General features: G+C 44.9%; 1 protein-coding gene across 2 annotated transcripts in view; it reads right to left on the reverse strand.

The window, feature by feature from the left end:
• Positions 1–6,329: 6,329 nt before the first annotated feature.
• ATP8A2 (ATPase phospholipid transporting 8A2) overlaps positions 6,330–16,724 on the reverse strand; it is a 556,173-nt gene continuing 545,778 nt past the window's right edge. The window contains exon 36 of one of the 2 annotated variants that reach the window (XM_074985625.1): positions 6,330–6,766. In XM_074985625.1, coding sequence (XP_074841726.1) covers positions 6,669–6,766 — 98 coding nt within the window. In that variant the 3' untranslated portion in view covers positions 6,330–6,668. The remainder of the gene's footprint in view (positions 6,767–16,724) is intronic. The other variant, XR_012644144.1, reaches the window with a different exon arrangement.

Below are 16,724 nucleotides of genomic sequence, written 5' to 3' on the forward strand. Positions count from 1 at the left end.
AAGCCATAGCTGCTTGCAGACTAGACCAGAGAATGTCACTGATTTGTGCTGAAGTTTGGGAGAACCAGCGTGAATTACTGCATTTTTGTGACTTAGCCAGTAAGAATAAAATTAACCTCTGTGAATAGGGCTGACGCCTGGCATATGCCCCACTTAAGTCTTGTGCTGGCCCTCCGTACAGGAATAAATTCCACCCCCCACCCCCAAGTGCACAAGCCCAGCACCGGGAGCAGAACAGGAACGTTGCACTTATTTTGCTCACTGTAGCTTAGATATTATTGATGACAATTGATCTTCTGTTCTCAAACAATTTGTTGTATGTGCTGTAAAAATTTTATAATCTTAGTAATAGGAGACTTCACTACAGCACCTACTACCAAGTGAACCTGTCTAGCCCAGCAGCATCCGAGGTCCAGCATGATGTTGGTTAGCTGGATGCCCACTTATCGTGGGTGTGACCACGTTTCTTGCAGTCCCACAAAGTCTGTTTACAGCCACCAGTCCTGGCTCTCAGTGTTCTGTGCTGTAATTTACGCCCTAAATGGCTGAGCTGAGTAAGCAGTGGAAGTGGTGATGCTACTAGACAATACTGACCTCCCGTGGTCTGGCAAGTTCTCTGGTTTGGCCCATCAGGCCCCGAGGCTGTAGGACTAAAGACGTTCTACCTGTAGTAATGGTCAGCTGAGTGGTGGGGAGAGAATGCACAACATTGGGCAGTGTGTGGTCCAGTGAATTGCAGCTCACTGAAGTTTGCCTGTTACCTTAATTGACAGCCCGGGTAGGGACATTTTTACACACACTAGCAACTTAGTTTGAGGCATATACTTTTATGCGCTATTCCCTGTTCCTCCTTGACAAGTTACTACTGACTTCTCCTGCTTGCTGCCTATAGCAAGACTTGAAGCTCTTTAAGGCAAAAGAAAAATGTCACCTGAGTTCTCAGCAGCACTCAGCTCAAATCCTAGTTCGCTGGTTTGAATTTTCTAGGCATTTTGTTAAAGAAAGAGAATTTGCAATGCCCCTTTCCAGACTCTACATTGCACTGATCCAAAGGGACAAATCACGCCTGCTTTTAGGAAGGAGACCAGACAGAGACACACACACTATTCCCCAGAACTGGCAGCTTGGTCAATGCAGAGATCTGCCAATGAGGCCGTTTCCTGTTCAGCACTGAAGTGTTAATACAGCCTGTCAAGCCGAAATCTTTAATTTCGTCTACTCTGTCCGGCTGCTAACATACACACTGTGTTGTTTCAAAGGCTGCTGCCATTTCTATATGCAGCTTTGGGTGACTGACCATGGAACTGTGTTGATACGGAGCTACTGCCCTTCTCTTTTTTGCTAATACACGCTGGAATATCCCTAACACTACCAGGATACAGCTGACTACATAGTGCTTAGTGCTTCTGATGATACCAAAGGACAAGAATGCTGGGTGCTCCCGGATTAACCTAGAGCCACATTACGGTCCTACACTGATGATAACATTTGACCTTCCAGTCCCCCTGTCACATACTATATAGCTGTATGATCAGGCCCATGTGTAGTTTCTATTGAGCTGACATCCACCAACCTATCTCAATTCACTCCACTATTGAGTTGGGGGGAGGGTTTGTGTGTGACACTCCCCTGACCTCCATTTAGAGTTAGGGCGAAATGATACAGCCCATAGTCTGTGCTAGTAAAATAAATCAGAGCAGCTGACAGCTGCTCCTGCACAGAACCCTTCATTTTTCTGCACAAAAGTTTGTTGCACCAAACAAGTAACTCAAGAGAAAACCAAGGTCTTTCTATGTTCCCCTCAAAGTGCAGGCCTAACTTGAAATATTGGTTGGAAGATTTTTGAGGTTTTTTTTTCATATGCATTTTAAAACAAAGCCTCTGAAAGCACTAACATTTGTGGTGTGGTTTAGTGTACAAAGGCTTAAATGATCTCATTTTTGTCCCTGAACTAAGTTACTTTTGCTCGGCAGAAACAGCAGCTTTGTCCAAGTACAGGTCTATCTCATGTGATTCTTAAGCAGGACAAGTGTCTGAATAAAAGAAACTGTTTAATGTTTGGATTGGCACAAAAAGGTTCAGGGACGCCTGCTGACCGTATACTCTCTCCTTTATACGGCATCCCTCTCTCTCATTCTCACACACACAGCCCCTTGATGTTCATGTCTGTGGCAAATTACCTGCAAGTTTCCCTCCTTGCATAATTCTCTCCTTCGCACTGCAAATAGAAGGTGATGCCTTTCCCCTCCAAATCATCACCCCAATCCAAGACCAGTCCTGCCAGGATCAGAACACTTCCTGTTCAATATGGGAGAACTGCAAGCCTTAGAGGTGGCACAGGAGTTGTGTTCACGCACTGGCGCTCACTCGAGTGCCCTCAGTCAGGGAGCCAGACTAATGTTTTGCTTTTGCTTGCCGAGCATAAATATTCATATCCGAGTTTCTTTCAGGTAGCCTTAAATCAATAAATGTTCTGGGTGATGGTCAGGAGGGCAAAAACAGTGTCGGCTTTTTAAGTGCACAGGTTTAGGACATACAATAACTGAGAAAGTTGGCTGAACAAACTGCACAGCAATATTTACTTTATGCTTATTCAAAAAACATGGGTTGGTGACTAAAATTAATAGCCCTCACCTGGAATACGGTGTTAGCTTTCTAAGGCTTCTATTCAGCCCCACTTTGTTCAGCTTTTTTGCACGCTGTTCCAACCTAGGCAATAGCAGACCTGGCCCCCTCAGAAGGGAAGTCAGTGAAACAAGCATTCCTTACAGTTCACTGGATTCAGAATGGATCTGAAGAAATCTGCAGTGTATTCAGTTGGATCAGATCTAGGAATGGAAGTGGACCAGCTGAATCCACAAACAGCATCATCTTCTCCTCTTCCTATCATGTCTAGCAAGGCTTTTTTGTGATCACATAAGCGGGGGCAGTCATCTCTGGCTTCCTCTAAAGCAGCTGTGGCAGTGCTCTGGGGTCAGATTTTTCAAATGGAGGAAATGGCCTCCAACAATTTTTCCTAAGCAATGGGCAGAAAGAGGCATTTCTTCACTATCTTGTTTGAGTTTCCAAGACAGTGGCAGATATCTGACTGTCAATGGGCAGAGCCCGAACTCTTCACTGGCCATTCAGTCAATGACAATAGCCACAGGCGACACATGGGGGGATGAACAGAGGGCCACATGCACTTCCAGCATCGCTAACCCCTGCATCACCGGGAGTACTATGCTGCTTCTGATGAGTATGGGGGTGCCCACCGCCACCCCGGGTCAGCATGGCCTGAAAGCGGAAGTGTCCTAGCTTGTACTATTCCGATACTGGGCCAGTTCAGGGGAGGGGGAGCTGTACCTGCACCAGCCGGAAGTGGTGTGGTGCTTCCATGGGAAGAGGCAGGTAGGGGTATGCAGGGGTGGGTATGGGCAAGGAATGGATATGGGCAAGCAGGGGCAGGGCAGGGGAATGTGGCCAGTGCCTCCCTAGACTTGTCACTCCTATTGCCTCTGGCAATAGCAGCCATGTCCTCTCTGCCTATACCAGGCAGGGCATAATCACTTGCAGCTCACATCAAGCTGCACCCCGATTTAAGAGGCCCATGGATTTTGCAACTGCTTGGGCCCACTCAGGAGCATAGGTCCTGACTTCATGGCAGGGCTGTGTGGGTTTGCTTTACCCTGAACCATTGCTTATCTCTCTGTTGGTTACTGGGCACTACAGATATCACCTTCCCCTCCACAGGGCTGTTTTTTTTTTGAAAGAGCAGTCCGCCTGGGCCCTGTGCGGACGCTCTCTTTCGAAAGAGCAGATCACTCTTTTGATCGGCGTTTCTGTGTGTGGACGGAAGCTTTCGAAAGAAGTTCTTTCAGAAGAGATCTTCCGGAAGGGCTTCTTTCGAAAGAGCGTTGTAGCGAAGATGTAGCTGAGATGTTTTGTTTATTGCTGGCAGCCATCCAGACTCTCCATACATCTGGGCACTCAATTCGGATGCAGCAGTTCCATCCGGATATGGACGTGAGACTTCTAGTCTCTCAGTTGCCCACTTGGGTCCAGGTTCTTCAGCGCTCAGTGACAGCTGAGTATAGCTGACCGGATAGTAGCATGGCTCTAATAGGGAGGGGTGAGTACTATGGTCCTGGGCTAAGAGCACTACCTGCCCAGCTTTAATGGTACAGGACAAGGTGTAGTCCTTATCCAAGCCATTATTGCCACGTGGCAGGGAGTCCTAGTTTGTTTGTTTGTGTTATCTAATAAAGATCTTGTTTCATCCAGCCTGTCTGCATTGTAACGAAACACAGCTGATAGACGTGGAGGTGGCAGAATCCTGCAGACAGTCAATCTTCTGACAAGTAAAACTAAAGATATAGATGGAGTGGGCCATTCTGTTAATGACTTAAGAGTTTGCATCTTACTGAAGAGGAATTTTCACAACACTCTTGAAAGAGAGGCTGCTGGACTCTCTTTTATATTCAAATTTGACATGTGGTTTGAACTGAGATGGGAATTTTCTGGGTCATTATAGGGGCTCATTTGTATACTTAGCTTAATCTAATTCTTGACTCTCCCCCTACTTCTGCCCCTCTACTCTCTGATTTGCTCACCTTGATCATTTTTTTTCTGATTTGTCCACCTTGATTACTATTTTTGGTTCTTTTTGCCTTAAATATTGAGTCTGTTCTGGTATGGCTATGATCTGAAGAAGTGGGTCTGTCCCACGAAAGCTCATCACCTAATAAATTATTTTGTTCATCTTTAAAAAGTTCTACTTGACTGCTTTTTAGTTTTTAAAGATATAAATGTTTTGGGCTAACAGACTTCCTACCCCCAGCCCACTCCTGCACCTCCCCACTGCCCAGACTCTCCACCCCCATCGCCCTCTTGCAGGCCCTATCCCACCCAGACTTCCACCCCAGCCCACTCCTGCACCTCCTCCTACCAAGACGTCCTACTGCAAACCTGCTTCCACAGCTTACCACCCTACCAGACCCGCCTAGCTGACTGCTGCACCCTCCCTCCCACACAGACTCCACACCCTAAGACTCCTTCCCGGTAGCCCCCTCCCATGCTGAATCCCTCATTTTTGGTCCCATCCCAAAACATAGAGGGGCCCACAAAATCTCCTAGCCCTGGCCTCCCCTAGGCTCTGGGGCTGGTGTGTGAGGGTACTCCTCTTTGTGTTTTGTTTTTCAGTCGGGGATCACATCAGTGAGGTTTGTTTCGTTTTTTTTTCCTTCTCACTTGTGTGGCCCCTGCTTGATTTTCTGTGAGTCAGTGGCTGCCCAACACCAGTTGAGGGCTTGGGCAGCCACCCAGAAGAGATTCAGGTGAAGCCCAGCTGATCCGCAGAGCGCCCACAGCCACCTTCAGTGGGCAGCATGTGTTTCTGTTGGTGGTGAACATCCAGACATGCCTCTGTGGACATAAAATTTATTCTGCCCATGGATGGAAAAAAATAGAGGGAACATTGTCCAACACAAAAAAGGTTCCCCACCCCTGCTCTATGGCCGCAGAGGATTTGGTAATACGCACTGGTTTCTTCCGCAGCAATTCCCGTCTTGTACAGACATCATGCACATATTGGCACTTGACAATCCGAGATGTATTCTTGTCCCAGGAGCTCACATAGAATCCATCAGCTGAGGATGCAACGGTACCAAATTTTCAGACGTTAGGAGCATACAAACATCAGCACTGGGAAGCAATTTTGGAGCAGTTTCTGTCTCTGCCCACTTCCTACAAGTCCCAGTAGTCACTTTGCATCCCCCAGCTCTTTGCTGGAGGTTGCGTCCTTGCTGCAGGTAATATGGAAAATACTCTGAGCATATCAGTTCTTGATGTTTTGTTATATTATAGTTTAAAAAGGGGGATGTCTCAGGCTCAGATTTGAAGTACTCATTCAAATACAATGTCCAAAGCTGTCAGAAAGGAACTGTAGATTATTTGGATGTTCCCTGGACAGAATGCAGGCTGAGGGACCCGGAGAAACTGACACTGTGAACATATTTTTTTTAAGCTAAGATAAGTCATAAAGAATTCTGTAATAATAGCTGCGAACTATTTTATATACCTAATTGCCACACTGTTTTAGTTTGTCAGGACGAGGTAGGCAAAATAAGCCCTTAGCTTTTCCCATCTACCATCTACCATTTTGTTTGTTCAATCAAAAAGGTTATGCCAAATTTGTCCATTCAAAAGTTCAATCAAGTAACGTAAACAGTGAATGTGGTAGCGGAAGGCTTACATGCAGCCCCATGTACTTAATCTTTGAGTAACAAAACAGGAAATGGCAGTGCCCCATTCCAATTAAGCAAAGGACAATTTCTCATGGAACATGAATTCTTTACTTTTTTCCCAGAACAACTTCTACAGCTGCTTTAAATCGTGGTAAAACATAATGTTTTTAATTTCACACCTCACATAGCACAGTCAAATGCTTCATAACAACATAAACAAAAAGTTAGGCAGAGCACGGGGACTGACTTAAAACAACATGGTCCCCACAATGTGTGCTCAAGGTCTGCCGGGGGAATACATAACAAAGGTGTTGGCGAAGGCCACAGACAGGAGTGTTCCGGTGCTTTGGGCTGCCGCTGCCAGCCTTAGTCAAGGATGTGTTAACAGTGGATGCATTCATCCAGATCTCATTACTCTTGCCACCAGTCAAGGGAGGAATTATGTTATTCTACTCCAGCTCTCTGTTTGGTAGTGTCGTAGGAGCGAACAACTTGAGACTGAGAAACAACACCGTGTTCTTCTTGTGAAAATGCATACCCATCTGAAAGAGGGAGAACAAAGGCACCATGCAATTGATTAGTGATCATAATCATTTTTTTCATCCCAGTTAGACATTACTACATTACCCTACTGGCACTGTGGGGGAGGAGCACATTTGGTTTTACCAGCCAATCAGATTTCTGCGATTTGACGTCCCTCTTTCGGAACATGGACAGTGTTACCAATGTGATTAGAAGAAGTTGCTAAGTTTTTGTCACTCTTCTGTCCAGAGCAGTTCACGTGATAACTCTCTTTCTAGGACAACCTAAGAATTCACATCTCTAAAATGGGGCAAATGGTACTGACATCTTTTGTATGACAAGCATTATGTCAGTGCTAGATATTGATTACAATTGAAAACAAGATAATGAATCGGTTTCTTGGTGGAGAATCTGTAAAGGTGTCAAAGAAACAAAATTTCCTAGTAAATACAAATTTGCTTTTCTGCTCAGGTCTCAGATTGTTTGTAATGTCATAATGACTAGAATTTGAGAAACACAGACTACGCGAGATGCTGACTCTGAGACAAGGTTATGATTAAGGCTGTGGTTTTTTTCACAGAGGTTGCAGAAGTCACAGAATCCATGACTTCCAGTGACCTCTGTGACTTCAGTCCCAGCTGCTGGGAGCTGCAGAGTCACTCTGCCACCCATGTGAGAGACCAGGAGGTGTGGGGTACCCCGTCTGCTGGAGCTCTGAGCAGCTGCATGCGGGGAAGTCCCCAGAGCTTAGAGCACCACGCCCCAGCTGCCCAACCCCTGCAGGGAATGTGGGGACCCCACAGCTGAGCTTCCCATTTTGTCATAGCTATTTTTGCTAGAAGTCACAAATAGGTCACGGGCTTCCATGAATTTTCTTTTTTGCCTGTGACTTGCCCATGAGTTTTACTAAAAATATGTGACACAATCTTAGCATTAACTAAAATGAGCATTTCCAGAGAACTGCACCCACGACATTATAGCCAGCTGCAACACCTGATAATGCTCCTTCCTCGACTCCAGAGAACAACTGGGAGACTATGTACACATAGTGGTGACAACCTGGCAAACCTTATTGATTTTATTCAGTCAAAAGGTTAACACATCCTGAGTTGCAAAAGCTTTAATGTTCTGGAGGTAAGTCACCCAGATGCATATCCTCCTGGTTAGCACGGCCTGGGCGTCCTTCTGAGTAACACATCTTTAACTTTTTTTTTTTTTTTTTCTTTTTTAAATCTCAGATTCTCATGAGAGCTGGGCCCCCTCCTCCCACCTTGTCCCTGGGACCACAGCTCCTGTTGGCACTGCTGACACCAGCACATAGCCTCCTCCATCAGGAACCTTTTTAGTTAGAGCTTTCAGGGCTCTCTAGTTTTGGGAAGCCAGGCTCATCAGATACTACACTATGCAGAGAGATGTACCTCACCCAGACAGTGCAGGGACCATTGATGCTTCTTTCTGCTGGGGAAGAAGCCAGGGTAGGAGACACAATTCTTGAACCCTTGGACTCTGGGCACAGTCCTTCAGTCAGGGAAGACTTCCCTTGACTCCAAGGGTGGGTGGGTGGGAGGGAGGATGGATGGATGGTTTTATACTATGTACTATGCTAATTATAATATAATATAATATTCAACTATGTACAAAGATTTTATTTTACAGGGAATGCATAGAGTGAAGGAGGACAGGACTCTGACACAAGTCATACCGCAGTAAGATGCAACTGGAGAGGCATCAACCCACACTGCCTCTTATACCCTCAGTCAGGAGCACACTGTGCACAAGTGGGTCAATGGATATGTCTCTGAAGAATTTCTGCACCCAGGTGTATGGCACACAGGCACACATGTGGAATACACACAGGGACCATCAGTTAAAGAAGAACTTAATAGTCATACTCTAAAGATCAATGGGAGGAGTTCCAAATACTTTAATATGAACTGAAAGTTGATGGATGTGTGGACTTGAGAAGGCTCCTGTGGTCATCCTGTTCCTAAACCAGGCACTGAAGTGAAATGTGGCTGGAGCACAGTATACAATGGCCCTTGTTAAATGACCAGATGCCATGGAGAAAATTCATTTCATTGCAAAGAGTCTTAAGAGCTCGATTCAGTGGCTCTCTGGAGAGCTTCTTGCCGTTATGATGTGCTTAGAAGCAGGAGATGGAAGCTAGTGGAAATAGTGGAGTTTGGCATGAGGAAGAAAAGCTCATCCCCTGAATTACCCTCTTTAAGACCGCAAATCATAATTAACAGAATCACAGGGTTGGAAGAGACCTCAGGAGGTCACTGAGTTCAAGCCCCTTTCTCCCACTGCTGAAAGCAATCAACTATGTTCAGGGATGAGACTGGAGACTCATTTCCTAGCAATAGCCAGGCTGGGACAGATCAGTGGTCCAACTAGCCCTGTAGACGTTCTCTGAGAACAACCTATGCTAGATACTTCTGAGAAAAGGAATGGAAGGCAATTCTGAGTGATCCCCCCCATCATTTAGTCTCAGTTTCTGACAGCTGGAGTTTTGGGATGGCCTGTGCAGATACACCCTGAAATCTTGGCTAACAGCCATTGATGGACCTATCTTCCATGGCCCTATATAATGCTTTTTAAAAAACTCTTTTATCTTTTGGTCTTCACATTGTCTCACGACAACAAGCTCCACAGGTCTACTGTGCAGTGTATGAAATAAGTACTTCCTTGAGTTAGTTTTAAACTTGCTGACTATCAATTTCATCAGATGCTCCCTATTTTCTATGTGAAGGTGTAAATAACACTTCCTTGTTCATTTTCTTCCCACCATTCATGATTTTATGGACCACTGTCATATCACACCTTTGTTTTCTCTTTTCTAAGATGAACAGTCTGATTTTTTTAACTGTCTCCTCACACAGAAGCTGTTCCTTACCCTTAATTATTTTTGTTGCCTTCTTTAAACTTTTCCCATTTCCACTGTATCCTTTTTTGACTGGGGTGACTAGAAGCTAGTGGAAATATTTATTCCAGAAGTTGTTTTTTTATTTACATTATGCTTGAGAATGAATCTCTTCCCAATGGGGTACTTCCAGGATCCTATGAAGCTGAGAGCCAGTATGAAAAAATGGCTCATCGTCTTATAAGCACAGTTACATGCCAAATACATGGTGTACAGAAATAGAGGGAAGATTTCTCTCTGTAACTCAAGCAGCACAGGAAAAGTTCAAGACATCTTTTAGCAAAGACCATTCACAGTGGACATGAGTTAATGACAGAGAATTCACAAACCATGCTTAACAAGGCTGGATTCTCACCTGCAAACAGCTGCTTTAGTGGGCTTATTCTATTCTAATGGCCAGAATCCTGCAATCTGTAGGCAACAATCTCAGGGAAAGTCAGCTTGGATAATTGGCCTTAAATAACTGAAGACAATGGCCCATATCCTGCCCCAAATGAAGGCAGTCTTGCAATGCACCCTGGAGCTGTCTTCATAGATGACAGAATTAACCCATTTCCCATTTCGTAGGGTCCTCAGATAGTATCCAGTTGCCATCGCTACTGCCAAGCCCCTTCACACCCCAGGCAATTACTCACAGACAATTATTTGTCCATACCCTCAGACTATTAAATGATATTGAACAGGGCTTTGAGTTACTTTTCAATACCTGACTTTTTGAGACACGTATTCATACTGGAACCAATGGCAAAAATGTTCTATTCTGCTGCAAAACCAGACAATGTGCAACAGAAGAGATGCCTGCTCAAACTGTTTCATGCCAGATTAATGCGTGTGGGACAAGCCTAGCCTTGGGAAACACTTTTGCTGTGTTTAACTGTAAGGGAACCAGTTGTAGCCGTCTTAGGGCCCTTGAGCCACACATGGAACACTCCTCGCATGTCCTTTCTGTGTTCAGATCATGGGCAGAGCCTGGCCCCCAGTGTTGCTCATAGAAACATATTGGTGACATCTAGATTACTTTTGTCTACATGACAGTTTTGATTCATGTAGCTGGCTGCAGCAGTGAGACGTAGGCTTCATTCAGATCGTGGTGTGTAGCTACCAGTCGGTGAAAGACTCTGGCAGCAGGAGGCAGAGGGGAAAGGCTGGGCAGGGTCCCAGAGCCTGAGCTGCATCCTGAGCCTGAACATCTACAATGTGGTTTGGAGAACAGCAAGAAGTCTTGTGGCACCTTATAGACTAACAAATATTTTGGAGCATAAGCTTTCCTGGGCAAAGACCTGCTTCGTCAGATGCATGATGAAGCAGGTCTTTGCCCAGGAAAGCTTATACTCCGAAATATTTGTTAGTCTATAAGGTGCCACAAGACTTCCTGTTATTCTCGAAGCTACAGACTAACCTGGCTACCTCTCTGATACTTGTTACACTGCAGTTAAAACCTGAGTCTCATGAACCTGAGGGGCACGTCCAAGTGATTTTTTTGGTGCCCGTACCTAATGAGTTCCAAAGGGATGGCTGGGGCAGGGTGGGGCTGGAGAACCATCTGAATACTGGCTCCTCTTTCTTTTTTATTAAACGAACAAAGCACTGGGTACATCTATACTTACCACAAGATCGACTTGTTCAGGGTCGATCTTCCGGGGTTCGACAGTCGGCTCGGATACTCCTCACTGTTGTGCGGAGTAAGGGAGTTTCATAGGAGAGTTTCTCCCATTGACCTCCTTCTGTGTAGACAGCCTGATAAATTGCTCTGTGATACGTAAATTGATCTTACAGCGATGTAATGTTGTAGCTGGAATTGCGTGTCCAAAATCGACTTTTGGGTCTTGTGTAGATGTGACCTGAGTCAGCTGACATGGGCCAGCCGCAGGTATGCAATTGCAATGTATACCCTCTAGGAGGCCTGGCTTGGGTGAATGGAGAGCCCTGAAGGTGCGTACACATGGGCACCCTTCCGGTGTGTCTTTACTGACCTAAGCCATACCCCACTACCTGCACTGCAATTTATACCTGTGCAAGGAGTCAGGGGGCGAGGGGGGGGTGGCTCACATAGATAGGTACGCCACTGAAAGAAGCATGCAAGGACGATGTGCCTCTTCTCTCTATTTAGCCTTTTACTTTTACTGTTGATCTTAATAAAAGACAGTCATTTCACATTATGCAGGTCTCTGATCAATTGGTTAAAGCTGTCCAGGCAGCCAATTATACCTCTTACAGAATCAGAAGGTGATTAAACGCTGTCGCTTCTCCTATGCCTCGCTAGCTGGATCTTGCCACTATTTTCGGACCCCACTCCAAACAATGAAAGTTTCTACGGCCCAGTTACAATGGGATCTTTCGAAAGTCTGAGCTTCTCCCCAGCCCTGGCTTTTAAACCCGCACCTCTCATTCTGGGCTGGGAACAAGACTCTCATTGTTCACGTCATTTCCAGCAGCACTAGCATAGAGAGAGCTTATTTGGAATGTTTAGCACAAGACTCTTGTCTCTAGTGTTTCAGAAGTAAGACCCATCTTCTTCCACGTGCTGAGCCTGGCAATTATTTGAGACTTTTAGTCAGGAGCATTTGAAACTATCTGATGGCTTGGTTCATTTGGCAGGAAGAGCGGGGTGCATTCGAATCAAATATAAGGTTTCACAGATTCCGGTTATTATCAGGCTACCTACTGAATTTTAAAAGCATCTTGTTTGTTAGCTTTCATGTTCTGCTGCGAGGAGATCAAAATCTGGTCTCTGGTTACACGGTTTCTAGTTCAACAGTACCACTTGCCACATACTCAGCTGATTATTTGTTCTGTACAATGTGGTATTAAAGAACTGTCGTCCCCCTGTAGGCCCCAAACCTGCAAACCTGGACATAGGGGTCCACCCATGTGGCCGCTTGCAGAGCCAGAGACAGAGGAAGCCCTGAGCAATTTGTTTATTTCAGGGAATCTGTTACGGAAGTTCATGCATTGTTATGTGTTTAAGAGATTTACTTTAGTGACCATCTCTCCTCATGCTCTTATTTGACAGCTGAGCTCAGGCCAGTTGGGAAAGGATGTTTGCTCTGAGTTCATGGATTAGTGTGGTTGATTGCCGGGGCAAAGCAGCTCTCAGTGGAAGCTTGTCAGCTCTGGAACTTGCTTCCCTGCTTTGGTCCAACATATCCCAATATTGCAGATCTTCGAAGAGTGTTGCAAAGTCTATCTCCAATCACTATGAATCTAGATGTACCTACACGGCCCCTCCTTTTCAGAAGGGGCATACAAATGCGTCCAATCAGAAATGCAAATGAGGCATGGATTTAAGTATCTCATGCCTCATTTGCATATTCTGGCATGCTCTGGCTTCTGGAAGAGCCATTTTCAGAAGCCAAAGCAGCCTTATGGATGGGGTTCCTTTGAAAGGAAACACCCTTTTGAAAGCACCCTTCTTCCTACTTTTTTCAGGAAGGAGGGTGCTTTTGAAAGGGGGGTTTCCTTTTGAAGGAACCCCATCTATATGGCTGCTTTGGCTTCTGAAAATGGCTCCTCCGGATGCCAGATCGTGCAGGAATATGCAAATGAGGTGTGAGATATTTAATTCTGCACCTCATTTGCATTTCCAACCTGCCACATTTGCATGCCTCTTCCAAAAGGGAGGGGCTGTGCAGCTGCAGCTGCAATGTCTTGTCAAAAGATAAACTTCACAAAATTTGTTGGGTTTCTGAATTCCTTAGTTTGTCCAGATTGGGAAAATGAATAGTGTTTTAAATCATGTTAACAAGCAAACATATACTAAAAGACCACTCGTTTTCCCAATGCCAATAAAGGATATTCAACAAGGACCCCAGAAGAAAAAATATGATGAACATTAGGTTTCTGTTTGATTTCTCTAGAAACCACACCATTGACATTCAGGAATCCTGGGACCAGATATAACATCATTTAAGCCAATCTTCCTCGTGCTATTCCTTTTCTTTTTAAGTTAATGTTAAAAGTCACAACATCTTCATATTCAACAAATACAACTACAATGATATTTGCTGCATGGAATTTGGCCACAAAAAGTGTTGAAGCCTAGATACCCAAAGAAAGAAGGCAATGGATATAAATAAATAAATATATCCCATGAAGTCACCTTACTTTTTCAGACAAATGTGCACCAAAAGGAAAGCAAGAAGAAGGCAGCCTCTTTTAGGGCACAACATATGGCAATATTATTATGCCTTCAGCATGAACATTTTATTGTTATTTATTATCCTCCAAACTACATGCTAAAAAACGAACTTGAGATGACAGGTGGCATTTCTATTGATTAATAAGGTGTAAAATGTATTCCCTGTGTTAAGACTTACTTGGTGCAGTTACCTTACGCTATTAAAGGAAGGGCCATTTTCCTCTGCCAGCATAGGAAATCTGGGCCAAATTCTATCATCCCTCATCAGGCACAGCTCCTCTGGATTTCAACAGGAGTCTGTGAAGGGAAGGCTTAAGGAGCACAGGATTCAGCCCGCTGTTTTTAAGTACGTGCTAGGTCAAATGACAGGCCAATGCTGGCAGGAGGCAGATGAGGAGCGTTTTGAGTTATGTCAGCTGCTATATTTAGGGGATTACATGGAATGATCTAGGTGGTGTCCAGGGACAGTCAGTGGATTCCCAGAGCATGTGGAAAGTGCTACCTCTGTAACATGGCTTTCCCTTTTGTCTCTAGAAATCCTTTAGTTGGGATTCTGAGGTAGCTGGGGCTCCAGGCTGGGGAGGGGAGTGGCTTGGAATTGAGAAGGAGGGAAGATTTTTGCAGCTGTGAGGCCTCTGTAAGTTCTTGGCCAGGAAAGAGAGAAGTCCTTCCCCCTGCTGTCAGAGCCAGAAGAGAGCTGTGCTGTCATGGAGCTGGTCAGAAGAGGGCCAGCAGAGGCATGGACCAGAGAGGACGGAGGTTCAGGAGCCCCATAGCTCTGTTACCAGAAATTCCCTGATATCCCTGAGTTTTCAGAGCCAAACTACTTCTCCTTTCCTGGGAAGTCAAATCCCCCTGCACACACTCAGGCAATGATGATAAGCAACATCTGTGAGGGGAAACTTGCAGCATTTCCTGCTCTCTCCCAAAGCTATTCCCACTTGTAGGCCAATCTCCCCTCTTAATTAGGGAGACTTGATGCTTTTCCTGTTGCTGGGATTTCAGAAAGCAGATGGTAATGGGAAATCCATCTGCAGACGTTATACTGAGTTCACCAGCCCTGATTTCACACAGGTGTCTCACACAAGAACGGCACCAGCTCCTAGAAGCTAACGCCATAATCACTATACCATCTATTCATTTCCACTAAAACCTTTTGGGCTGCAGAAATGTTCAGCACAAAAGCTTGACAAAAGGCATAAAGCTCTTCTACTAAAAGCAACAGACTAATGAAATCCTAACTGGCATTGACATCAAAATCTGAAACTCAGAGGGAAAAAAATCTTTGCTCATTTTAATAATTTTTTTCAGAAAGGTGCATCAGTCAGAAAAGAATGATGTGAACCTGGAAAGCAGAGTTGAACTATAGGACATCTTTGGCATTTCATCTGAGACTTCCAATTCATGAACACAAAAGCAAGGCCATAAATGAAGAAATATGGCCATTAGGGGCTAAAACTTCCAAGCTTCTCCCCTGGAGCTGCGTCCCTGAGGCCATGAGAAGTAGTCCAAAATGCATTCGTATTGTGTGTGTTGTCTTAGAACTAATGTCATTCCTATGTGCTTTGAGATCAAGGGTTTCTAATGAAGTTTTGTAGCAGCAAACTTTGGAGCAGTTGTTGGCCACACACACACGCACGCATGCACGCACGCACACACACACGTCACAACATCGATTCAGGGGTTACTTTACAACTTCTGACAGGAGACTACCCTAACTCTCTCCTCCCATTAACAGCGCAATTGGCTTGTCTCAGCCTTGTCAACCACAGCAAAATTAACAATCTTAGCTTTGATAAATATAAGTGCCCCAGCCTGAATTTAAGTCACACAGTTAAGTTTTGCAAGAAGCTGAACTTTTTGGGTGGGAACTTGAAAGCCCAGTGGAATCCTGTGTACAACTCTAGGAAGTCCATAGGGTTTGATCCAAAATACATATCTACTATGACAAAACTTCTGCTTCAGACACTAGCTGCTTGCTTTGACAATTTTCACTATTTATGCAACATTTGCTCAATTTAGGTTGGTGAAAGCAGCACCAGTTCATATGGCCCTGCCCATAAAAGCAGCTATGCAGTGTTTGAAAACAATGCTTGACAAGGGATGACAGAAATTTTAGAAAATGATGGATCTGCCATGAAAACCTCTTTAGTCTTAACAATGAAAATTTACATTCATGTGAAAAACAGGCATATGATTGGAACTTACCCTGACTGGACTGACTGATTTTGCACTGAATCATTTGCAGTTAAGGGGACCCAGTTAAATTAATCAAAGTCTATTTTGATATTTTATCTTATGAGCAGATGAAAACACTAAGATGCATTCTACAAATGGTTAGTGTGTAGCTTGGATCTCATGAGTAACACAAGGGCGCTGGTTTTCTGCACTGTCTGCAAGTTAGCTCATAGGTTTCTCTAGCAGGTTTCCCATATTCTTTTTTAATGGGTTTATTCTGCTAGTCATCTCCTCTGGAACAGCTTCAAAGTGTCTCCACTGGTGCGTGAAAGAGAGGTAGAGCACCTGTTACCTCTGGACACAAAGGAATAAATCCTGCAAGCAGAGCACAGGCAAGCTGAGCTTCTCTGTGGGAGTGATGGAGAAAGCGGATCCCTCCTTTCCAGAACTCGCAATGGCAGTGGAGCTGATCTGCAGCAGTTACTGCTACTTCAAGGCTGCTCTAGCCCCTGCCATCAGTGCACTATCCCCTCTGTGGAGCAGAATGATCCAGTGGATGTGAACAGTAACAAATCCACCAGCCTTGTTCCTGTCCTTCCCTGAATTCCTCCTGAGGATCTTCAGGGGATCCCCACACTCCATGCAAGGAATTAGCAAACCCTACTCTATTTCTGCAGCAGAGACACACCTGTGTTTCTGGGTCAGGGCCTTCTGAGCACTTAAAGATTTGCTGAAGTAA

This window comes from Carettochelys insculpta, chromosome 1 (genome assembly GCF_033958435.1).
Source record: "Carettochelys insculpta isolate YL-2023 chromosome 1, ASM3395843v1, whole genome shotgun sequence".
NCBI lineage: Eukaryota > Metazoa > Chordata > Testudines > Carettochelyidae > Carettochelys > Carettochelys insculpta.